The sequence below is a fragment of the Sorex araneus genome, chromosome 11 (genome assembly GCF_027595985.1).
Source record: "Sorex araneus isolate mSorAra2 chromosome 11, mSorAra2.pri, whole genome shotgun sequence".
Lineage (NCBI taxonomy): Eukaryota > Metazoa > Chordata > Mammalia > Eulipotyphla > Soricidae > Sorex > Sorex araneus.
In genome coordinates, this window is record NC_073312.1 from 14558323 (window position 1) to 14583616 (window position 25294).

The 25294-nt window shown below is 47.6% G+C and overlaps 1 protein-coding gene across 4 annotated transcripts in view; it reads right to left on the reverse strand.

The window, feature by feature from the left end:
• Window positions 1-25294, reverse strand: part of VTI1A (vesicle transport through interaction with t-SNAREs 1A) — a 396717-nt gene that overhangs the window by 370785 nt on the left and 638 nt on the right. For all 4 annotated transcript variants that reach the window (XM_055118855.1, XM_055118853.1, XM_055118852.1 and 1 more), the window contains exons 2-3: window positions 9789-9847; window positions 5671-5781 (exon numbers count right to left, since the gene is read on the reverse strand). In XM_055118855.1, coding sequence (XP_054974830.1) covers window positions 5671-5781; window positions 9789-9847 — 170 coding nt within the window. The remainder of the gene's footprint in view (window positions 1-5670; window positions 5782-9788; window positions 9848-25294) is intronic.

The following is a 25294-nucleotide window of genomic DNA, read 5'->3' on the forward strand; positions in this document are numbered from 1 at the left end:
GAACTAAGCAATCTAGTAAAAACAGAGATCAACAAATGGGACTACATTAAACTAAAAAGCTTCTGCACCGCAAGAGATACAGTGACCAGAATCCAAAGACTATCCACAGAATGGGAAAGGATATTTACACAATACCCATCAGATAAGGGGTTGATATCAATGGTATATAAAGCACTGGTTGAACTCTACAAGAAAAAAACATCCAACCCCATCAAAAAATGGGGCGAAGAAATGAACAGAAACTTCACCAAGGAAGAAATACGAATGGCCAAAAGGCACATGAAAAAGTGCTCTGCATCACTAATCATCAGAGAGATGCAGATCAAAACAACCATGAGATACCACCTCACACCACAGAGACTAGCACACATCCAAAAGAACAAAAGCAACCGCTGTTGGAGAGGATGTGGGGAGAAAGGGACCCTTCTTCACTGCTGGTGGGAATGCCGACTGGTTCAGCCCTTCTGGAAAACAATTTGGACGACTCTCAAAAAATTAGATATTGAATTCCCATTTGACCCAGCAATACCACTGCTGGGAATATATCCCAGGGAGGCAAAAAAGTACAATCGAAACAACATCTGCACATGTATGTTCATCGCAGCACTGTTTACAATAGCCAGAATCTGGAAAAAACCCGAATGCCCCAGAACGGATGACTGGTTGAGGAAACTTTGGTACATCTATACAATGGAATACTATGCAGCTGTTAGAAAAAAGGAGGTCAAGAATTTTGTAGTTAAGTGGATGGGCATGAAAAGTTTCATGCTGAGTGAAATGAGTCAGAAAGAGAGAGACAGACATAGAAAGATTGCACTCATCTATGGTATATAGAATAACAGAGTGGGAGACTAACACCCAAGAACTGTAGAAATAAATACCAGGAGGTTGACTCCATGGCTTCGAGGCTGGCCTCACGTTCCGGGGAAAGGTCAACTCAGAGAAGCGATCACCAACTACATTGTAGTCGAAGGCCATGTGGGGGAAGGGAGTTGCGGGCTGAATGAGGGCTAGAGACTGAGCACAGCGGCCACTCAACACCTTTATTGCAAACCACAACAGCTAATTAGAGAGAGAGAACAGAAGGGAATGCCTTGCCACAGTGGCAGGGTGGGTTGGGGGGGAGATGGGATTGGGGAGGGTGGGAGGGACGCTGGGTTTACGGGTGGTGGAGAATGGGCACTGGTGAAGGGATGGGTTCCCGAACTTTGTATGAGGGAAGTATAAGCACAAATAGTGTATAAATCTGTAACTGTACCCTCACGGTGATTCTCTAATTAAAAATAAATAAATTTAAAAATAAAAAAAAATAAATAAAAATAAAAATAATTATAATCCAAAAAAAAAAAAAAGAAACTTCTGCACTTCAAAAGGAACAGTGACCAAAATACAGAGCCCACAGAACAGAAAAGAATATTTACCCAATATACATCTGATAAGGGATTAATATCCAGGATATACAAGACACTCGTAGAATTGTACAAGAAAAAAACCTCCAATTCCATCAAAAAATGGAGAGAAGAAATGAACAGAAGTTTCCTCAAAAAAGAAATACAAACGGCCAAAAGGCACATGAAAAAATGCTCCATATTGCTAGTCACCAGGGAGATGCAAATCAAAACAACAATGAGGGGCTGCAGTGACTGCACAGCGGGTAGGGCTTTTGTCTTGCACGTGGCCAACCCAGGTTCAATTCCCAGCATCCTATATGGTCCCCAGCACACTGCCAGGAGTGATTCTTGAGTGCAGAGCCAGGAGCAACCCTTGAGCATCGCCAGGTATGACCCAAAAAGAAATATATATATATATAATCTCACACCACAGAGACTGGCACATATTCAAAAGCAACCAGTGCTGGTGTGGATGTGGGGAAAAGGGGATGCTCTTTCACTATTGGTGCGAATGCCAACTGTTCCAACCTTTCTGGAAAACAATATGGACAGTCCTTCAAAAACTAAAAACAGAGCTTCCATATGACCCCGCAATACCACTTCTGGGAATATATCCCGAGGATGCAAAAAAGCACAGTAGAAATGACATCTGTATCTATATGTTCATTGCAGCACTGTTCACAATAGCCAATATCTGGAAACAACCCAAGTACCCTGGAACAGATGACTGATTAAAGAAACTTTGGTACATCTACACAATGGAATACTATGGAGCTGTTAGGAGAGATGAAGTCATGAAATTTGCTTATAAATGGATAGACATGGAGAGTATCATGCTATGTGAAATGAGTCAGAAAGAGAGGGACAGACATAGAGGGACTGCACTCATTTGTGGAGTATAGGATAACATCACATGAGGCTGACACCCAAAGACAGTAGATACAAGGGCCAGGAGGATTGCCCCATAGCTGGAAGACTGCTTCATGAGCAGAGAGGAGAAGGCAAATGGAATAGAGAAGGGATCCCTAAGAAAATGATGGCTGGAGGAATCAGTCGGGATGGGAGATGTGTGCTGAAAGCAGATAATGGAACAAACATGATGACCTCTCAGTGTCTGTGTTGCAAGCCATAATGTCGAAAAGTAGAGAGAGATTATAGAAAATAGTCTGCCATGGAGGCAGGGGGAGGGAGGGAAAAGGGGGGGGGGTATACCGGGATATCAGTGGTGGGGAATGTGCACTGGTGGAGGGATGGGTGTTTGATCATTGTGAGATTGTAACCCAAACATGAAAGCTTGTAACTAATCTCACGGTGATTCAATAAAATTTTTTTAAAGAATACAAAAAAAGAATAATAATTTCAAATAAAACATAGAACCATTACGCTGGTTTTTATGGAAATTTAAACTTGGGGTGGGGAAAGGAATGCCAGAGAGCCATTAGAATGGTCCCAAGCTCACACAGTTCTGGTCCTGGCCAGCAGAGCGTGGCAACTTCCAGGTCGGTCATCTGGTCTCCCTGCTCCTCTGGTTCCTAGAAGAGGAGTAGAAGAGGCCCCAGCTCAAGGAGATGGGAAAGGAGGGAGTGAGAAGAGCCATTGGGAAGAGTGAGAGCAGGAAAAGGAACACATTAGTGACCACTGACTTCCCCGCCCCATGAAGATTACAAATTATAACCTGAATTTTAACATTACAAATCAGAGTCTAGACAGATGCCTGAAAACTTCAAACTATCTTATTTTCAAATGCATACAACAAATCCAGCAAAAGTCTCCCCACATCTGTTAGTATTATTATTGCGTTTATTTCCATTATTGCATAAGCTCCAATGAGGTGACTGAGGGATGCCAAGGGCGCTCCTGGTGATGCCTCGGGGTGTGGGTCCTCGCCGTGGCAGTGATCGAACCGGGGGCCTGTGCTCCCACACATGTGCATCTCTCAAGCTAGTAATGAGCAACACTGAAGACTTATGAAATCATTAAAACTAAACTTTGATTTCCAGCCACTATTGAGTAACTGACACAGACAAAGATGCACACTTTGAACAACTATAAAAAATGGACAAAACACATGAAACAATTTGTCCTTGGAAACTGGATGGCAGCACAGCAGGCAGCACAGGATTTCAATCTCGGAGCAAAGACACACTTGAAGTTGAGTCCAGGAACCACCAGGCTCTGGACAGGTAGGAATGTTCCAGAAGCTAGCACCCGAGGGAGGTGCAGTGCCCAGCCCAGGCTGCAGTGGCAGAAGGGGAGCCCGGGCCTGCCAGAGGCCGGCGGCCACCCCAAGAAGCTTCAGGAGTCTAGGCAGGGGTCTCACTCGGTCACTGGCAGAGGGCAGCCTCCCGCAAGGTCCCAAGAAGCATGGACAGAGGGCAGCAGAGGTGGACCCAGCAGGGGACATGTGCCAGGAGAGGTGCTGGATGGGATTTGTCTTTATCTGAGCCTCTTAGTTCTACCACTTGCATAATGGAGGGAGTTGGTCTCATCTGTTCATTCTTTTTATTTATTTTTTTGCTTTTTGGGTCACACCCGGCGATGCACAGGGTTTACTCCTGACTCATGCACTCAGGAATTACTCCTGGGATGCTCAGAGGACCATATGGGATGCTGGGGATCGAACCCGCGTCGGCCGCATGCAAGGCAAATGCCCTCCCTGCTGTGCTATCGCTCCAGTCCATCATCTGTTCATTCTTAACACAAGGAAATGCAGCAGCAAATGTTCCTGGACTTTATGAATTGCCACTCGTCGGACACTAGATCTTCCTGAAACCACAGGGGAATGCTGTCCTAGCAAACAGAGAAGCTCCAAAGTGTAGAACGTGTGCCCAGAGGACACACCTGGACTTCACAGGGGCTGGTGTCAGTTTTCTTTAGGATAGAAAATATAGCTGGATTAAATAACTATCCAAGTACATGATATGCAAATATATAAAGAATTCTGCCCACAATTAGACTTTTCAGGAAGCCCTCTTTCCCCCGAAAATACTAAAAGAATATTCTATCAGCCAATTTAAAAAACATAGTAACAATTTAATTGCTAGAAAATAAAAAAGTTACTAAGAAATGATTAAAACAAATATTCCATGTGGTTAAGTGGTTTCACTGCACCCTATCCATCTGTTAAAATTCTAATTCTGATCTCCAAAGAAAGCATCACTGGTGACTCCTTGAACTCAAGACTTTCAGCTCCAAAACTAAAAAACCACTTTTCTGTCACGTAAACTTCCTGTTGTGTGAGTGCCTTCCTGTCCTGTGAATTCCTCCCTGTTGTATGAACTTCCTAGGTATGAACACCTTCCTGTCTCGTGAACTTCCTGTCCTGTGAACACCTTCCTCAAGTGTAATGTTCCTGTCACATGAACACCTTCCCCTGGTGTGAACTTCCTATCGTGTGCACACTTTGCTCTGGTGTGAACTTCCTGTCCTGTGAACACCTTCCTCAGCTGTAATGTTCCTGTCATGTGAACACCTTCCCCTGGTGTGAATTTCCTGTCCTGTGAATACCTTTCTCTGGTGTGAACTTCCTGTCATGTGAACACCTTCCCCTGGTGTGAACTTCCTGTCATGTGAACACCTTCCTCAGCTGTAATGTTCCTGTCGTGTGAATACCTTCCCCTGGTGTGAACTTCCTGTCATGTGAACACCTTCCCCTGGTGTGAACTTCCTGTCATGTGAACACCTTCCTCTGGTGTGAACTTCCCGCCATGTTAAAACCTTCCTGTCATGTGAACCACCAGGTCTGTCTGATGGATTGAGTTATGGCAGCTCTGGCTGATGGCTACACTTAGTTGTTTTAGAAACAACCAAGAGAAAAATCTTTGGAACAGTGTTCTAGAAAGATGAGGCAGGCAAACTAAAATAATTCTTATAAATACTGAACTTTATTCCCAACATTTATACTGAAACATAAACTTCAACTAGAAAACTCAAAGTATAAACTTAAGTCATCAAATTCTTAAACCAATCCAATTTTCTTGCCATGTCTAATAGTGTGGCTGAGAAAAATCTGCCAGGCAGAGAACACATGACTAGGGATTTACTGCTGATCGAGGTGAATGGCAGACAGGTGAAAATTCGGTTTATAGCTTAAGGAGACCATGGAAGCTGACTGGGGGTAGGGAGGACACAAGGGACAAGGGGAGGACGGGAACACTGGTGAGGGTGTGGTGTTGGAATGTTTTGTGCATGACACCCTGCATTAACAGGTTTGCAAACCACCATGCCTGACATAAAGACAAAGATCAGTAAATATCACAAAGGGTGGAATGTGACTCACAAAATCTGTTTCGAGTTTTCCCATTTCTTGCTTGTAGCTTCTCATCCTGTTGCTGTACATGCCTCGACTTTGGGGTGGTATCTCTCGGACTTCCAAATCCATCTGTTCAAGCTGGGAGAATGAAAGGTGTGATTTAAACCATGTGCTTCCTCTTTAATTGACCAGACACGAAGAACAAAAGAACTTCATTCCCATTCCTTATTTTCCAGTAGAGGCTAGGTGCTAACTGCCATTGATCTCACAACACTGGGCCTCCAGTTTCACGAAGCCCCAAGTGCCAAAGCAGTTCCCCCTTCTGCATTTCTATAAAGGGGCAGGAGATGGCTGCATGGCCCGGAGTACATGCACTGAAACACAGGGGCCTGGGGCTCGACCCCTGGCACAAGTAGGTACTTGAGTGAGCACCAAGCAAGAAGTAGCCCTTGCACTGCCGTATGTGGCCCCCAAATACCAAAACAACAACAAAGCAATTTCTATTAAAACACAAGTCAATTTCCATAAAACATACATCTCCGATAATAATGACTTTAGTAACCTAAGACCATCCCATTGTACAGTCCAACTTGGTTTGGGTTAGTCAGAGACCACCGGGACCATGAGGAGGTAAACCAAGCTATTGCTTCCACCGCTACTCCACGAGGGGTCAGCTCCAATTTGGAGGAAAATTATTTCAAAAATAATTCTGAGGCCAGGAACATAGTTCAAGAGGCTATATGACAGGACACGTGTGACTCAGTGCCTGGTTCCCAGTTTGCTTAGAAGTAGGAGCCTGGGGTCTCCCCTGGCACTACCCAGCCCCCTGAGCACCACCAGGGTGCCCCCTGCCCCAAGCACAGAACCAGGAGTAACTCTTGAGATGCCCTTCAAAACATATGATGCTGGGGCTGGAGCAATAGTACAGCGGGTAGGGCGTTTGCCTTGCATGCGGCCGACCCAGGTTCAATTCCCAGCATCCCAAATGGTCCCCCGAGCACTGCCGGGAATAATTCCTGAGTGCAGAGCCAGGAGTGACCCCTGTGCATCACCAGGTGTGACCCAAAAAGCAAAAAAATCAACAAAACAAAACAAACAAAACAAAACATATGATGCTAATACATCTGAAAGGCCTTTTCTGGTGAGGAAAGACACATACCAACCAACAGGGGCACTTGACTCCCAGTCAAACTCAATCCACTTCGTGGCCACAGTGACCGGGATTAAAATGAGTTCAGTCCGCAGTATCTGCTTGTTGGCTAATGTTTCTCTTCTATTCCGAAGCTCGTTTCAGTTCCTCCCATAGTTTTAAACAGTTTCAACTACGGATTCCACATTCTGACTTGCAATCCAGAGATTTGTCTTTTAGCTGTTGCCCAACACCTAGCATGTGCCAGATAGAGAAGTGTTTCTCCCCAAACTGAATCCACTGTTTTTCCAATTAAAAGCTAGTTTTATATTAAAATAAAATAAAATGGCAAACTATGAAGCTGCCTGGAATCACAGCAGGGCACTTTCTATCAACACGCCATTATACCCACCTGGGATATGGCACGCAGACACACTTCATGGGGAGCAACGACGGTCTGTGAGGGTGCTAGGGACGGCCCTCGAGTCAGACACCCGCGCTCACACCGGACAGTCCACCTGATTACCCTGCAGCCCTGGAGAGACCCCCGCGCTCCTCCCTCAGAGAGACCCCTGCACTCCTCCCTTGGAGACCCCTGCACTACTCCCTCAGAGAGATCCCTGGCTTCTCCCTCGGAGAGATCCCTGGCTTCTCCCTTGGAGAGAGCCCTTAGCAACTCCCTTGGAGAGATTACTACGCTCCTCCCTCGGAGAGATCTCTGGCTTCTCCCTCAGAAAGATCCCTTAGGTGACCCCGGGGGCCGCACGTGCGTGCAGCTCCTCTGCAGCTGCACGAGCGTGAATCCAGACCCAGCTGAACCAATCGCAACATGGGCAGCTACTTGCAGAATGTCTCCAGCCTGAGAACCAAGCCGCGACCCCATGCCCGCCCAGGAGGGGAAAGGTATTTCTCTCTCTCACCTGTCCCTTCCTGGGGATGAAGGGCGTGGGGACGCCATATTATGACGACCACAGATGGGGTTTACAAGCTTGCAATGATCCAATATCCAGAAGAAATCTCCCTGGACTTAGTTGTTAAAGTACAGAAATACAAAACCTCATTTCTCTTCACAACTGGTCTGACTCTAGTGGGGTGCTCCTAACAATAACGGTGAGGTTTGTGTTGAAATATTGAATGTAACCAAAGTGAATAGAAAGTAAAGTGAAATTTATCAGTTACAAGGCGGGGGGGGGAGGTGCGGGGGTGGGCGGGATGGGAGGTGTACTGTGGTTTTTTTTTTTTGGTGGTGGGATATGGGCACTGGTGAAGGGATGGTTGTTTCAGCATTGTATGACTAAGACTTAAGCCTGAAAGCATTGTAATTTTCCACATGGTGATTCAATAAAATAAAATTAAAAAAAAAAAAAAGAAAGATCCCTTAGCTTCTCCCTCGGAGAGATCCCTGGCTTCTCCCTCAGAGAGATCCCTGGCTTCTCCCTTGGAGAGATCCCTGAACTCCTCCCTTGGAGAGATCTCTGGCTTCTCCCTCAGAGAGATCCCTTAGCTTCTCCCTCAGAGAGATCCCTGGCTTCTCCCTCGGAGAGATCCCTGTCTTCTCCCTCGGAGAGATCCCTGGCTTCTCCCTCAGAGAGATCCCTTAGCTTCTCCCTCAGAGAGATCCCTGGCTTCTCCCTCGGAGAGATCCCTGTCTTCTCCCTCGGAGAGATCCCTGGCTTCTCCCTCAGAGAGATCCCTTAGCTTCTCCCTCAGAGAGATCCCTGGCTTCTCCCTCGGAGAGATCCCTGTCTTCTCCCTCGGAGAGATCCCTGGCTTCTCCCTCAGAGAGATCCCTTAGCTTCTCCCTCAGAGAGATCCCTGGCTTCTCCCTCGGAGAGATCCCTGTCTTCTCCCTCGGAGAGATCCCTGGCTTCTCCCTCGGAGAGATCCCTGGCTTCTCCCTCGGAGAGATCCCTGGCTTCTCCCTCAGAGAGATCCCTGGCTTCTCCCTCGGAGAGATCCCTTGGCTTATCGAGCTGGTTTCTAAGTATAGCACCACATTCGTTTGGCAGCTGCGAAGCTTAAACAAGGTCATTCCTCTAATGTGCTTAGATCAGTGCCCGTGGCGGGGTGATCACCAGGTTACGCTGGACAGAGCAATAGCGGCTGAGAGTGGAGAGGAAACGCAGCAAGTGTGAGGCGAGGCCTCCGAAGTGACCTCAGGACTTAGCAGCGTCTTAGGACACTTTCTGCAACTCGCCCTGCAAGTTCATTATCCCCAACAGGCGTGGATGAGCCGCAGCGCTGGGCTGACCCTACACAGCCCCACATCCACCACTGACTGGGTGTGAGGAAACCTGAGACAAGTCACTGCATCTTCCTAAGCCTCAGTTTCCCCTTTGACAAAACAGAGCTACAGGCGGTGATAAGCCGCTCCTCAGGGGTCTTGCTGGTGGAGCAGGCCCAGAGCGCCAGGTCAGTGGGGGGCTCTGCAGGGAGGGGCGTGTGGGCGAGCTGCCAGGCAGTGAGGCGCAGACTCCACTGTGCCCTCTGAGAGGCGTCTGCAGAGGTCAGAGGACACCCCGCATCCCACACAGAACCTCGGCCTGGGATGCTGCTTGCGCTGCGAGAGGCAGTGCAGGGCTTGGCGGTCCCTGAAGCCGTGGCCCGCGGGCCGGTCAGCCTGCTAGCCCGCCCGCCTCCGTGCCAGGGAGGGAAGAGCCGCAGCTGCCTCACGGGGTTCTGCGAGACTCAAATGACGCGAGCAAGTAACGTGTGTGGCAGCGCCTGGTTCCCGGTTTGCCCTTAACAAGTCTAGAGCCGTTACGGAAGATGTTCTGGAGGGATAATAATTTCCTAATTAGAGGTGGCTGGTTCATAACCCTTAATGATTTAGCAAACGACCTTTATGGAGAACAAAAACCAAAAAAAGAAAAATAAGGGGGAAAAAAAATCTCAGAAGGTCATTAAGGGGCCTTTAATTTAAAAACAAACTGAAACTCTGGATACACAAGACTAACAGGAGACACGAACGACACGGGCTGGACAGAGGCCAGGCCTGTTCCCAGGCTGCACCTACCAGCTCCTTGGCTTCCTCGAGCTGCTTCTCCACATTGGCGACCATCTGCTTCTTCTCATCTACAACACACAATAACAGAAGGAACTGCTAAGGGTAAAAATACATTTGAAATGCTAACATTTCTATTTTTATACGCTTTTGTTGTTGTTGTTGCTCTCATCAATAAAATTAGAGAATTAGCATCGCAAGCAAAATGCTACATCATTCATTCTTTGGTGCTTCGGCAACACTTCAAGCATTGGTTCTAGGCTACCAAACACATCAAATATAAACTGATGGCACATCAAATTACAGGGAGATGTCACAACAGCCTCGAGAGAAAGCAAGGATGATTTGTTATTTAGAAGAGGCCGTCTCAACAGGAGACTGGGCGGTGGCTTGAGGAATCTGTAAAATCCTAACTTGAATAAAACTCAGAACGATTGATTCGTGATTACAAACTTAAAAGGTACAGACAGAAACAGTTCCTCAAACTGGGCAAGAATTCAAAATCCTTTAAAATTGTATGCTTATTAAGAATCAGTAACGGGAGAAATATGTGAGGTCAGGACTATTGATTGCAAATCCCAAACCACTACGTACCGACTAAGTACAGAAGTTTTGCACTGATCTGAGACTCGACCTGCCCCCTCCATGGTGATACCCCACGGTAAAGTGCGCCTCACAAACGTCTGAGCCCCCTGGTTCAAGTCCTAAACGTCTACTGGGTTCTTCTGGCTCAAGTAGGCTGGTGCCCGTGAATTTAGCTGTGAAATGCCAAGCCGGTCACACTCTGCAACAGTCCAGTCACAACCCACTGAACTACCCTTTTCTGGGAGAGAGGTGCCCTAACAGACATTTTCAGAAAACATGCCCTGAATCCCATTTCCAACCAATCCATCCCTTTGTTCTGAGAGTGCGCCGAAGTCTGGGCTCACCACAGTCCCTCAGCACCTGCAGCCGTCTGGAGTAGCGCCTCCTCCACCTCCACAGTAGCTCTGTACCGGGTTGCCCCTCTTGGGCCTGGCGCTCTCTCTCTCTCTCTCTCTCTCTCTCTCTCTCTCTCTCTCTCTCTCTCTCTCTCCCCCCCCCCTCTCTCTCTCTCTCCCCCCCTCTCTCTCCTCTCTCTCTCTCTCTCTGGTTCAAATAAATGAACATGTGCATACTTCAAACAGGCTTTGCTTAGCGATATTAGGGTTTTTGAAACTTCTTTTACTCTATTTCATGCTGCGTTTCTGTGACTTAAGACCTAAAGGTAGGGGCTGGAGCAATAGCACAGCGGGTAGGGTGTTTGCCTTGCACGCGGCCGACCCAGGTTCGATTCTCAGCATCCCATATGGTCCCCTGAGCACCGCCAGGGGTAATCCCTGAGTGAAGAGCCAGGAGTAACCCCTGTGCATCGCCAGGTGTGACCCAAAAAGAAAAAAAAAAAAAGACCTAATGGTAACTGGCCAACTAACAGGAGCAACTCGGAAAGTCCATGAAATGTGGAATGGTCACGAAGTCCACTGTGTCAGGACAGGCGGCACCGAGTAATCTTCAACAGGAACAAGTAGTGGTTAGCTTCTGGCAAATAATCCGGTTCTGCTCTGCTGGGGTGGCTGTCACTCATACGAGGAATATGCAGAGGGTACTGGAGACGCTTCTCCCGGTACAGATGACCAGATCCAAACGTTAACACCCAGGTCCAGGGACAGGGAGAGGGTTTGAAAGTCAGGAACCCCTGCCTGGCCTTTGGGTTCGAGCCCCGCCACACGGCCTCCCACCCGCCCATCCACCACCAGCGTCACTGGGCTGGCACGTCTCGAAAGCAACGGCTGTTTGTAAGTTTAATATATAAACCCAAACTTACCGGCAGCCGCTAACCCATGCAACACCTCCACAGGTGCGCCACATCTTTGTGATAACTGAGTGGCAGCAAAACAAGCCCGTCCTGGAAAGGCTCATGCATGGACCGGAAGGAACACCTCGGTTTCCCGAAGGTACACTTGGGGATCAGGGAAAAGGCCACCCCAGGCACTCCAGGGGGGATCTGTCCCCATTAGTGTCATTAACAAGACAAAGCAAGCCACCTCCCTCCACCCACCCTACAGTCCCCTTGCTCACAGCAATCTCCCCCCACCCAGTCACAGCCCCCACCCCTCCCCCTCACTCCCACCCCTGCCTCCCACCATGACCAAAGGACATCCTGTGCCTCAAAGAATGCACATATTTGGATCTCACTTTTCTTTCATTTGTGCCACCGGCCACCCGGCTCCTCCCATCCTCCAAGCTCCCCTCTGCAGCTTGCAGGCCACCTGGGGCTGTCTGAAACACGCCTCCTCGCCCTGGCCTCTGCCAGCTGTTCAGCATCAGTGTCCCTGGGAGCACAGCTTCCTCCTCTAACTCCTGGTGAGTTCCAGGGCTGCTCCCACTCGTTATCCTACAGACCTCTGAGCCCAGATCTCCCCGGAGCCCTGCCGGGGCTCCAGAATGCCAGGTCTCCAGTGCGAACGCTTCCACCATCTCCTTGGCTGGCTCCTGGCCTGACCCTGCGCTGGGTTCCCGGCTCTCTGCAGGAGACGCCTGCAGCTCTCGTGGAAGCCTGGTGATTCCTCTCTCACTGATGGACCCACTAACATGGAGATACTGGGTCCTGAAAATTAAAAAAAAATCCATCTCTTGGGGCCAGAAACATGGGGCAGGGTGCTTGCCTTGCACCCGGCCAATTCCTGGCATCCCATATGGTCCCTCGAGCCCTGCCAGGAGTGATCCCTGAAAGCAGAGCCAGGAGTAACCTCTGAGCACTGCCGGGTGTGGCCCCAAAACAAATTAAAAATAACCATGGCTGGTCCATGGCAATACAACAGCAGGTAAGGCTCTGGCCTTGCATGCACCTGACCTGAGTCCCCTCCCGAGCCCACGCCAAGGAATTCCTGGTTGCCAGAGCCAGGAGTGACCCCTGAGCACTGCCAGATGTGAAAACTAAAAATAAAAGTTTAAAAATCTACTCTGAGCTAAGGACAGGGCAGCACGCAAGGGCCTGTGGTACATGTACAGAACAAGGGGGGCCCGTCTTCAATGCAGTCTTCGTCCAAGAAGCTATATCGCCCCTCCAGGACCCCACCCCCGCTGCCCTGTCCTTCTCCTGCCACTCGCCCCCATTTAATCTTCTGAGAAACGTGGCTGTGATGGGGTCAACTGAGGCTAAGTGTCCCAGACCCAAGAACTCTCCCGCCTGAAGTCTCCAGGACGACAGTGCTCACAGGCTCCTCCACTCTCTAACCCCCACTGTTCAAGCTATTCTTTGGGTCAAACCTAACAGAACTGATCCTGGCTAACCTAAGCCAAGGGGGGAGGGGGAAGGAAATTCACTGCCCTGGGGTGGCTCATAGAATCCAACTAGAAATTGAGAAATGAAAAATTGAGCCCCCCAGCTGAGAAAGATGGTGCTCAAGGTAGGGCAGGGGTCATGGAAACAGAAACTCAGGGACAGGGACAATCTCTGTTAAGGAGAGTCTGAAACACAAAACCAGCCTCTTTCTGGTTTGCTCTGCTTACAATTTAAGTCCCAGGGGCCGAGGAGACCGTTCCGGTGGCTAAAGCACGGGCCTTGCATGCAGTCAAGGCTGGCTCGATCCCCAGCAACACATACAGCCCCCCCCAGCATGACCCCTGAAAACAGAGCCGGGAGCAAGCCCTGAGCACAGCTGGGTGGGGCCCACAAAACAAACAAATGAATTCAAAACAAGTTGGCAAAAATTTCTCACAATGAACAAGGATCACGTCATGTGGTAGAGCACTGGCACTGCATGTGTGATGTGGGTTTAATTCCCAGCACCATCAAATAAATGAATAAATAAAATGCAAAGATCCTCTGAGTGCTCCCTGCTTGCATAAGTTCATCTCTTTCCTCAACAGCACCTGACTGAGAGGGTGTATGGTGATGCCTTGGATCTGTAAAGGCTGGGTTTAAGTACCCTCTCGATGAAAAACAGGCACTGTTATCGGAAGGAAGACATACGTTCAGGTATCTAAGTCAACAGATGTCTATGGTACGCACTCATTACACCCTCGTAATAACCGCTGCCTTCCCTGATCTGGACTGTAAAATCCCAACTATGCTTTTGTTTGTTTGTGGGCCCCCAAAAGTCACATATTCCTACACCACTTTGCTCTCCTGGTCCCAAGAATCATTAGAAACTGATTTCTCTAGTTTTCACTTGACCCTCACCTCCTGCTCCTTGAAGACATGGGCCACATGGGATATCATTGGCCTTTCATGGAAAAAAAAAAAAACCTTAAACTGAGATGGGAGGTGGGAGGGGCACAGCTAGATCATTTTCTCATAAAATCCATCACATGCTGGATGGCACTATCAGAAATATTTCTGGACTCACGCGGATTCAGTTACCTCTACCTAACTCCGTGAAATGTAGGTATTTTTTAAAATAAAAAACAACAGCAGAGGTGGGAATGCTGACTGGTTCAGCCCTTTTGGAAAACAATATGGACGATTCTCAAAAAGTTAGAAATTGAGCTCCCATTTGACCCAGCAATACCACTCCTGGGAATATATCCTGGAGAGGCAAAAAGGTATAGTAGAGATGACATCTGCATTTCCATGTTCATTGCTGCTCTGTTTACAATAGCCACAATATGGAAAAAAACCAGAGTGCCCGAAAACAGATAATTGGCTAAAGAAACTCTGGTATATCTACACAATGGAATTCTACATAGTTGTCAGAAAACATGAAGTCATGAAATTTGCATATAAGTGGATCAACATGGAAAGTATCATGCTGAGTGAAAAAAGTCAGAAAGAGACAAACATAGAAAGATCGCACTCATATGTGGAATATAAAGTAGCTGAGAGGTACAAGCTCTCAATGTTGCGATTTCTGGCAGATATTTCTCTGGACTTAGTTACTAAAATACTAAAATACAGAAATCCAAAACTGTGCGGCTGCTAGTGTGGCCTCCTGGCCTCATATCTCTTCATTCTCAGCAATGGAAAACAAATTATCAAGTACTTTCTTTTCAGCAGGTCAACTTTAGGGGGGAGAAACTCCAAATCAATAATAGTGAATTTTTTGTTGAAATATTGAATGTAATCAAAGTAAAATGAAAGTGAAATTTACCAGTTACACATGCGGGGTGGGGGGCTGGGAAGGTGGGGGGAAAGGGGGGAGGTATACCATGATTCTTGGTGGTGGAATATGTGCACTGGTGAAGGGATGGGTGTTTGAGTATTGTATAACTGAGACTTAAGCCTGAAAGCTTTGTAACTTTCCACATGGTGATTCAATAAAAGAATAAAAATTTTAAATATATTTAATAGTTAAAAAAAACAACAGCAGAAATGGCGCACTGTCAAACAAATCACTTGTATCACTTGTCATCCCATTTATCTTCAATTTACTTGAGTGGGTGCCAGTAACGTCTCAATTTGTCCCTGTCATGTGCTAGTGTAGCCTAACGGTATCTGCTTGATCCAGGAACAGGAAGAGCCTCAGACCATTCGTTCAGGGTTTTAACAAAGAAATCTGACCATCTTGTAGGTGGGCAGCCATGTGGTTTTTTTATGTCCCATGGAATCCAGTCGGTAACAGCTCTAGTCCAGCGGTCGTCTCTAAATCACATTACGTGTCCGCCTCATCTTATTTTCGACACCTTGGCAAACAGAAAAGCATCTCTGATTCTTGATCATCGACAGAGGTCGGAACTCTGGATTCCTTTTCTCACTTGAGTGAAATGTGATATTCTAAGCATAGCTCTTTCGATTCCTCTTTGGGATACCCGAATAGCATTCTCATCCTGTTTGCGTAGGGCCCAGGTCTCTGAGGCGTATGTTAGTGCAGGGAGAACAGTGGAGTTGAAAAGGTGTGCCCAGAGCCAGAGGTTCTTTGTCCTCTTAACAACTTCTTCAATGATCTTGAAGGCTTTCCATGCTGCTCTCTTCCTCCTGAGCAGTTCTGGTGCCAAGTCATTCCTCATGTTGAGTTCTCGACCCAGGTACACATAGCTGCTGCATTCAGAGATGTTTGTTCCTTTGAGAGCAAATGGAATGTCAGGGACTAGTTCGTTTTTCATGAACACTGTCTTGGTGAGATTCAGCTGCAGTCCGACCTTTCCATACTCGAAGTTGAAGTTGGCCAGCATTTGTGCCGCTTGGCTAATTTTTGGTGTTATTAGAATGATGCCATCAGTGAAGGAGAGGTGGTGTAGTTGCCAAACGTCTATCTTCACTCCCATATCTTCCCGTTCCAGTCATCGCATGACATTCTCGGGGGTGGCATTGAAGAGTTTCGGTGAAATGGTATCACCCTGCCGTATCCCTCTCTTTACATCAATGATCACTTCCTTGTAGAATGGTGAGATCCTGGTGGTGAATCCATAATACAGCTCGAGGAGGATCTTGATGTACTGAGTTTGAACACCCTGTTTGGCTAGGGCTTCGATGACCACTTCAGTCTCAACAGGATCAAAGGCCTTCTTTAAATCAATGAACGTCAAATAGAGCAGCATCTTGAACTCTCGCGAACTTCAATGATCTTGGTCACTGTGTGGATATGGTCAATCATGCTGAATCCTTTTCGGAACACAGCTTGCTCGCATGGTTGTCTTTCATCTAGTGTTCTGCCTATTCTATTCAGGATGACTCGAGTGAACAACTTGTAGATGACAGACAACAGGCAGATTGGGCGATAGTTGCCGATGTTGTGCATGTCTCCCTTCTTGTACAACAAAAAGTCCTGCTGGTTTTCCATCGGGATGGAACCTTGCATATGGACAGGTAGCATGTGAAGAGCCAAGCCAGTGTATTGACAAGTACTGGTGGTAGATTCTTCAGGTGTTCGGGTCTGACCTTGTCTGGACTGGGTGCTGTACGCGTCTTTATCGATGAAATGGCATGTCAGATTTAAGAAGGGAGGACGTTGGGAACAACATATCCATCCTGCGAAATTTGGTATGTGGGCAGTTGGACATGGCTGTCGGAGAGATCTGAGTAAAAGTTATGAATAACCCTCTCCATTGCCATTCTGGAAGATGTGACAGATCCATCAGGACGTCAGAGTGTAATCATCCTCCACTACCCAGCCACCGCCATGCTGCAGGCCACTTTCCAGACACTCGGGCCGAACCTCATGCACGAATGAAGCCCCACAGAACCAAATAAAGCAGAACTTTGTGACTCTGGGTTCCAGGCTCATCGAGACCCAGAAACAAGATCCTCTGTCTGCCTACTCCAATCTCCGGCGCCCCAGGGATCAAACCCAGACATCCCATCCTACCGGCGCCAAATACCTCATCAGCAGACCTCTACTACCTCCACTACCCAGCCACTGCCATGCTCCAGGTCGCTTTCTGGACACTTAATACCCATTTTCCGTAATTTCCGCACCATATTTGATGGGGTTCAAATATAGTGTGAACCATGGGAACACCTGTAAGGGCAATTAGAGGCCACCCTAAAAGCCTTCATCCCTCTCGGAGATTCCAGCAAGCTACTGAGAGTACCCCGCCCGCACAGCCAAGCCTGGCAAGCTACCCATGGCGTATTCGGTATGCCAAAAACAGTAACAACAATGGGCCTCCTTCAACTGACACCAAAAGAGCCCCCAATAAGGCAGTGTTAAGAAGCATAAGCAAGGAGAGGCTGAAAAAATCTCAGGGACAAACTAGACTGCCAAAATGAAGAAAGACTAAAATGAGTGTCTGTATTTTCAACACATGCACGCTGTCATCAAAAGCACCCATCAAGGACCTGATGATGCAACTGCAGAAGATGAAGTACAGCATCACTGGTCTGACCGAAACGAGAAGGCATCAATCACATCATGCCATTTTCAACAGTAGAGAAGAACTGTTCCTCGGAACATGTGACAGCAGAGGCATGGGTGGTGTCGGTGTCCTTGTCAACATGAACTTGACCATAACCATTCATTCATTCGAATGCCTATCAACTTTAATCAGATGATTCCACTTGAATAGATGTATCTCACTGCCTGCAGTTTCTATCTTCATCATCTACACACCAACATCCAACTATGATGAAGAAGAAATTGAGAAGTTCTACATAGAGCTGGAAAAGTTCTATAAAGAAGACCACACCTTCTACAAGATCATTGTTGGTGATTTTAATGCCAAGATAGGACCGAGAAGATCACCCGAAGAACTCCTCATTGGGACCCACAGCATAGAATGGAACGAACAGGGTGAGAGACTGCCTGAGTTCATCATGTCGACCAAGACCATCCATGGTAACTCACAGTTCCAGAAAGCTGAATCTAAACGTTGGACATGGGCTTCTCCCAGTAGACAGTTCCACAGTGAAACTGACCACATCATGTTCAATCGATGGTTTTGCCTGACAGATGTCACTCTTGTCCCAAATTCCAAAGGGGATTGGACCACCATCTCCTTCGTGCAAAATTCTACTTCACAGAGAGGGGAGATAGGACTGCAAAGTTTAAGTTTAAGAAGAGAACTCCCAGAATGACCACCATCTGGGAGCTCTTTGGCACTATTGTGGCAACATGGGAAGATGCCGTTGTTGACAACATTGATGAGGAGGAATATAATCGACTGGTTCAGCACCTCCATGACTGCGTGAGGAATGCCAAGAGTGGAAAAGCCACAAACAGACGCCTGTCTTCGAAAACTCTCAAGCTCATTCACCAAAGTGGTTTGGCACGAGCCTCAGGCAATCACAAGCTAAGGTCCGAGCTCACAAAGCTGTGCAGAGAAGCAATAAAGGAAAACCTCAAAGAGAGAAGAGCAGCAGTGTCGGCCGGTGCGGCAGAAGCTGGGGAAAGTATTCGCAACACTCGCCTATCCTTTGCCAACTACAAGACTGTCAAACAAAGAATGAAAAAATTCAAAGAGGAACTTTTCATGTCTCAGATTTTAAGAATGCATGTATTATATGCAATGCTGTGTAACGTAGCCTAGAATGGTCATGTTCAAACAAAGCTACTGTAGAATGATCCATGGCCTAATTTCAATGAATTAGAGTTGGCTATATATTTGAGCCCATGCTTAGCTTATCAGAGAAGTAGCGATTGCACACACAAATACCTCCCATAAGAATACCTTCATGAGCTGATACACATGCATTACCCTACTCTGCCAGCTGGGAGGCCAGGGAGCAGCCACCCCAGATGCAAGACGTCCACGTTGTGTCCAGATCTTGGTTTTGAACACCACTTTTCAACAAAGGAATCAGCCCTGAAGCCAGGGCTGATTCGAAGGCTATGCAAGAAAAACACCAGGGGACCCAAGGCATCTGAGACCAGAAAGCAAGAAAGTCCAAAAACATAAAAGAGTACTCAAAATGATGGAGGTTGCTCAAAAAAGAAAGCAACCTGTGCACAAAGGCTTTCGGTGGCCACAGCTGGAGAAATCTGAACAACAACACAGTACTACTGGATGACAACATGCAGTCGAAGATAAACAGCTACGAGGACACGATATAAACAACTTCACGAGCAAACAGACAGCAAAGCCCTCCATAAGCAGAACTCTAAGCAACTGACGGAGATACTAATCTTCCTGAGGATGGAGAGTGAACCCCGCTCCTCAGACACGCACTGGGTTGTTCCTTCCCAACAGTACAGAGAAGGGGTGGTCTCACAGTGGAGAAACCTCACATCTGACAAACACTGTCTTCGCTGGAAAATTTAAGCTAACAGCAGTAGTAAATAATATTACAAAATGTACTATGAACTTTCTTCAGAAAGCCTGTACCACTCTTTTGAGAAGGTGTAGCATACTGGACAAATCTCAACAGGGAACATTCTATCAAATATTGAACCCAGGGGCTGGAGAGAGAACTCAATGGGCCGAGGCCTATTTCAGGCAGCATGCCTGGTTCAATCCCTGGCTGAACTGCATCCAGAGCTGTGGCAAGAGCAAGCTCTAAACACACAAAGCTGGGAGTAGTCCTGAGCAGCACCAGGTGTGGCCTGACACAACGGCAAACAAAGGAACCGGAGAGACAGTATAGGGGTGAGGTGCCTGTCTTGCCAACACTCATCCCTGGATTGATCCAGGCACCATAAACGCTCCACCTGGTGTGATGCCAGGAGTGATCCCTGAGCACAAGGCCAGGAAGAAACCCTGAGCAGTGCTGGGTGTGGCCCCCAAAAGAAAAAAAGCAATAACAATCCACCTAGTATTCCTCTGAACTCTAATCAAGTATCAGGAAGTCTGGAGCACCGTCATGGTGGGGAGAGGGGAGCCCAAGGGGCCAGCAGGACTACTAAGTGTTCTGTGGGGTCTGGACTGGCTCCTGATGAGCAAGTGGACATTGAGTAGAAGAAGAAAATCGGAATAAAATAGGGGCTACAGTGAGCACTCACTATATGTACCATATTTGCTTGTGAAGAGTAGAGGAAACTGAACATGAGTTGTTGAGGGATTCTCTGCATTATCATTTTTCGGTAAATCTAAAAATGCCCTAAAGTTAAGCTTCTCTTTCCTTTTTTTTTTTTTTTGCTAGGGTTGGGGGGGGGTAACTTTCAAGTGTTACTCAGAAGGTCTGGGGGTTCCACTGAGCCAGCGGTTCAGTGTGAGGACCAAGGATGTGATGCTGTTTGGGCCTGAGCCGCCAGGGGTGCCTGGGCCTCCCTGACGATCCTGCGAGGCATGTGCCCACCACGGCACTACCACTCAGCTCAAGTTTCTTCAACTCAGTGACGTCACAGGGATGGAGAGATAGTACAGTGGGCAGGGTACTTGCCTTACAAACACCAACCTAGTTTTGATCCCCAGCACCCCATATGGATCCCCAAGCCAGCCAAGAGTGACCCCTGAGTACAAGCGAGCACAGAGCTAGGAGTCAGCCCTGAGAACAAACCATGTGTAGCCCTCTCCAAAAAAATATTACTGAAATCATGACTTAGATCAATTAACTGTTGAAGGCAGAGCAGTTCCACTGGGAGGGATGTGTGTATCAGACAGACAGACAGACAGACAGAGAATACCTCACTCAAGTTCTACACTATTTCAACTGCTCTATACCTCCAAGTTCCAGAACTAGGGTAGAAAGGGCCAGACACCGCCCTCTGACCTCTACTCTAGAATGCAAGCAAGCCACAACATGTAACAGGACTCTAGAAGCCACATTAGTTTTTAAAAGAAATAAGTGGCATGCATTTTCATCTTTGTTCTTTCAGAGTTTCTAATATTTAGACCAACATATCAAAACTAGCATTTCACTCTGGGGCAACCACCTCATTTTAAGAGCCACAGGGGCCCATAAGGCAACCTACAAATGCCAAAGTCCCAAAGCAACCACAGAGAGCTGCAGGGAGAGCAGGAAAAGCAGGCTTCTCCGAATGCCCTCCCTACGGCCACGGAAGGCAGGCTGCTCTGAATGCCCGCGCTACATCCACGGAAGGCAGGCTGCTCTGAATGCCCACGCTACATCCACGGAAGGCAGGCTGCTCTGAATGTCTGCACTACAGCCACGGAAGGCAGGCTGCTCTGAATGCCCGCGCTACAGCCACGGAAGGCAGGCTGCTCTGAATGCCCACACTACAGCCACAAAAGGCAGGCTGCTCTGAATGCCCTCCCTACAGCCACGGAGGGCAGGCTGCTCTGAATGCCCTCCCTACAGCCACGGAGGGCAGGCTGCTCTGAATGCCCGCAGGACAGCACAGGACTTGCAGGATGATGGTTCTAGTGTACTACATGGCTTTGTCTTTTGGTCTCCAAGAGGCCATATAACTCATCAGTTGGCCTCCGCCATTTCACACAGAAAGGATACTCAGCACTTTCCCTTCTCCCCCGATGGCCTGCATTCCAAGCCCAGTTCCAACTCTACAGAATCCCCTAATCCCTCAGTCCTTCGCACACTCATCAAGAGAGAGCCAATGAAGGCCTAGTCTACGTATGTCTAGAAAGGAAGCAAGGATTGAGGTCCAAGTTTCCTTTAAAACTGAGCAGGACCAGGAGACAATCCAGCAATCGGGGCCCATGCCTAGCACACGCGAGACCCAGGCTGGATTCCCAAACCATGGGCTCCCCTTAGCATCACTGGGTGCAGCTCAGGAGCACCCCAGCATCTCTAGGTGTGAGCATGGAACACAGCACTGGGGCGGCCTGGGCATCCCTGGCACCACGGGGGCTAAGCAACTTCACATCCCCTGGGCCCTTGCATTGAGCGGATGGACCATTGCTAGTGGGGCCACAAAGCCGCCTGAGCACTGCTTGGGAGCCCCAAAGCCCCTGGCCCCCAAATTTCATCTTCCTTAGTAGTCTGAGCAGCTGGGTCCTGACGATCCCTCCCACAGGTGGTAAGGTCTGCACCAGCTGGAATAACAGCACCAATGGCTAATTTATTACCTACTTTTTCTGGGGACAAAGTGCTTGAGGCCACATGCTTCACCTGTTTTGTAATTTATAGAGGCTGGAAGTGTCACTACCCACCATTCTTTCCATTTCACAGAGGGAGGAAGCCGATGGCAAAGGCCATGCAACTTGCTCAGGATGTACTTTTGGTACTCCTGACTCCGGCCAAAAGGAGTGGGGCTCACCGCACACCTTTTACCGCACCAGGAACACCGAGGAAAGCAAATCATTGCAGCAACACATGCTGTGAAATCATGTGTTGCTGCAATGATTGAAAAACCTGATAGAAAGATCTCTATGACTGTAAACTAACACCCCACCCCACCCCAAACCTGGGATTCACTGCTGGAGGAAAGAGCAAAGTCAGCCATCAGGAATAGCTGTGGCTCCACTCAGCATTTTCCTGATGTCACCACAGGGCAGCAGTTGTCAAGAATCACATTTCAAACCTTCTGCCATGGCAGTTTAACAAGAAGCAACTCCCCCCATCTCACTGGTCTAAGAGGTAAAACTCAAACGCCTTAGTATGAGAGCAAAGTCTTTATTGGTTAAAACGTACCACAGAGTAATCAATTCTCTTTCAATAGAGCATTCATATATGCAAACTTTTCTACTCTCTTCGGAATACTTTGGACACACACAGCGGAGTGCACTGCAATCATGCCTCCCTGCTTTAATTAAAACTAATTAAATGAATATGTGGCAGAGGGTAGCAACTACTCTGGCCAAAAAGTTTGCTCCGATTTTGACTTTCTTAACTCTCAAGTAAATTATAGTTCATCTTCTCCAGGTCAAAGATGCCTCTAATTAGTTTTAATCATATTGTGTTTGGCATGGCTGTACATATTAATTTGTTGGACTACAGACATAAACCCGAAATTCATAGCCCTGTGCACTTATTTTTCATCTTTTTCTATTGTCAATTAGAAAATTATAAAATGTGCAGGCACAGTTATGGAGGGATGCCACATTAGGAAGAATTACTATTATTTAACCACCCCACTATCCCAAAAGAAAGAAAGGAAGCATCTGGCTTTCATTTGTGCTCGGGGGACCATATGTGGTACCAGGGGGTTGAACTGGTACCTGGGATCCTGGCCAGGATCCTGGCCATGGCCACAGCATCTGCAGGCAAGGCAGGTGCCTTCCCATCTCACTACCTCGCCGGCCCTAGGAAACATCTTTCTAGGGCCAGCAGTGCCAACTCCCTTCAGTTCTATTATGGCTGCTGCTTGCAGCCCTTAACGTGATATTACAGTTAAAGATCATCAAAGCTCTATTTCGTGTGTATGTGTGTGTGTGTGTGTGTGTGTGTGTGTGTGTGCACACGCACGTGTTGTGTTTGTTTGGGCCATAGTACTCTGGGTTATTCCTGGGTCTTCACTCAGGAATCACTCCTGGCAGTCCAAGTTCTATTTTAAAAGTATTTCATTCCAAAGTGTCCTCTTCGGTGAAAATAGGTTCATTAAAATATAAAGGCAAGGGGAGGTGGCTACACCGGTGATGGGTGTGGTATCAGAATTATGTGCAAGATGAACCATTCTTATCAATCATATAAACCACAGACTCAATACATAAAGGTAAGGGAAAAAATCAATTGTAACAAAATGTTTTCTTGGAAATAGTTTCCACCACTTTACACTCTGGGATGACTTTGCTACTTTATAAAACAGCTTCACCAAGGAAAAGTACAGTGCAACACCAAGAAGGTTACTACTTCTATAAGCATTTCGTTAGAGCCAAACCGAACTCCAACTAGAACCCCAAGTCCAGCGAGGCTCTGGGACGAAAATCAAAGGTCTTCACAGCAAGGACAACGCGAGCCAAGATGATCACGCAGCCGAGACAAGCGAAACTGAGATGTGCAGTAACAGGTGATGAAGCGACGAGGCTGTCAGCCCCTTCACCACAAAACTCTCTGAGGCGGCGGAGCTGGGTGGTCTATGCTACCTCGATCCTCTCCTCTTGTTCCCTCACTTGGCCTCATAAACCTCTTTAAGACATCATCCACCTCCTGTCGAACTAACTGGGGCTTCAGAAGATGGGTGGGTGTGAGTTCATTGACCATGGCTTCAAGCACTTACCCTAGTAATAGAAAATGGGAAGGGAGGGAGAGAAAAACAAGAAATAAAGGAAGATAATTATTTATAAACACTCGAATTGGGGGCGGGGTGGGAAAGTGAAAGAGGAATGAAAACATTGGGCCAGGAGAAAAGGATGTACGCGTCGAGGACAAGGTGTGGGGTCTGAAGCTGGACTAGTTCAAGGATCCCTGGACACCCCCATTTCTATAGCTGGCATCCCAGAGCAGGGACAGAACGAAGCCAGCAGCCTCATGATGGCACAACTTCCCTAACAAAACCAAACAAAAGATCGAAAAAATCGTATCTCCAGCTCAGTACTCAGATTGAATCTGCACGAAGAGATAAAGCCCTGAGGTGATGTCTCACAAGTGACGATGACAAAACATCATGTGTACGGATTGGCTGGCTCTCTGCAATAGGTTTTTCTCTTCCCACTAAGTAAATGCCAAGGAAATCACAGCACACCCCCCCTCCCCAAGCTACCCCTTCAGATGGCTGACAGTCTAGCATGGAAGTGTGACTTGCTAAAACACAGCCACAAAAATACTGCCAGCTGGGGTTTTGTGGAATTTTAAAAGTGAGAAGAAAAGGGGGAAAAAAAAAGGATCTGGTGCCAAGCTGTACCTAAAATTAGGTTACAGACTCCCAACTCCCAAGAACTGGAAGCAATAAGAAACAAGGTTGCGAGTATGAAAACTACTACTAATATCGCAGCTAAGTCCGAGGAAGAGTCTGACATAGGGGAAACCATCGTCTCTTCGCAACAAACCCAGGGGTCCCAGTTCCACCCAGAAGAAAAAGTTGAGAGAAGTTAAGACACTTGCCCAGGCGACCTAAATCTAGGTCGCGGGAGAGGAACAGGGATTCGAACCCAGGTGCCAGGGCGCTTCGCCCCCACTTTGGTCCCCTAGAAGAATCGTCACTAGCAACAAATCATTATGCCACTGCGAACTCGGGACCCAAGGACGTTCATTCATTCTCTGCGAGTTAAGTCACAGCTATTTTGCAAACGAAACTAAAGCCTGTGGCTCAGAGAAAACGACCCCAAGGTTCTCCAAGGACAAGGCGGGGGGGACTTTGAATTGGGGTCTCTGATGGTTCACTGCC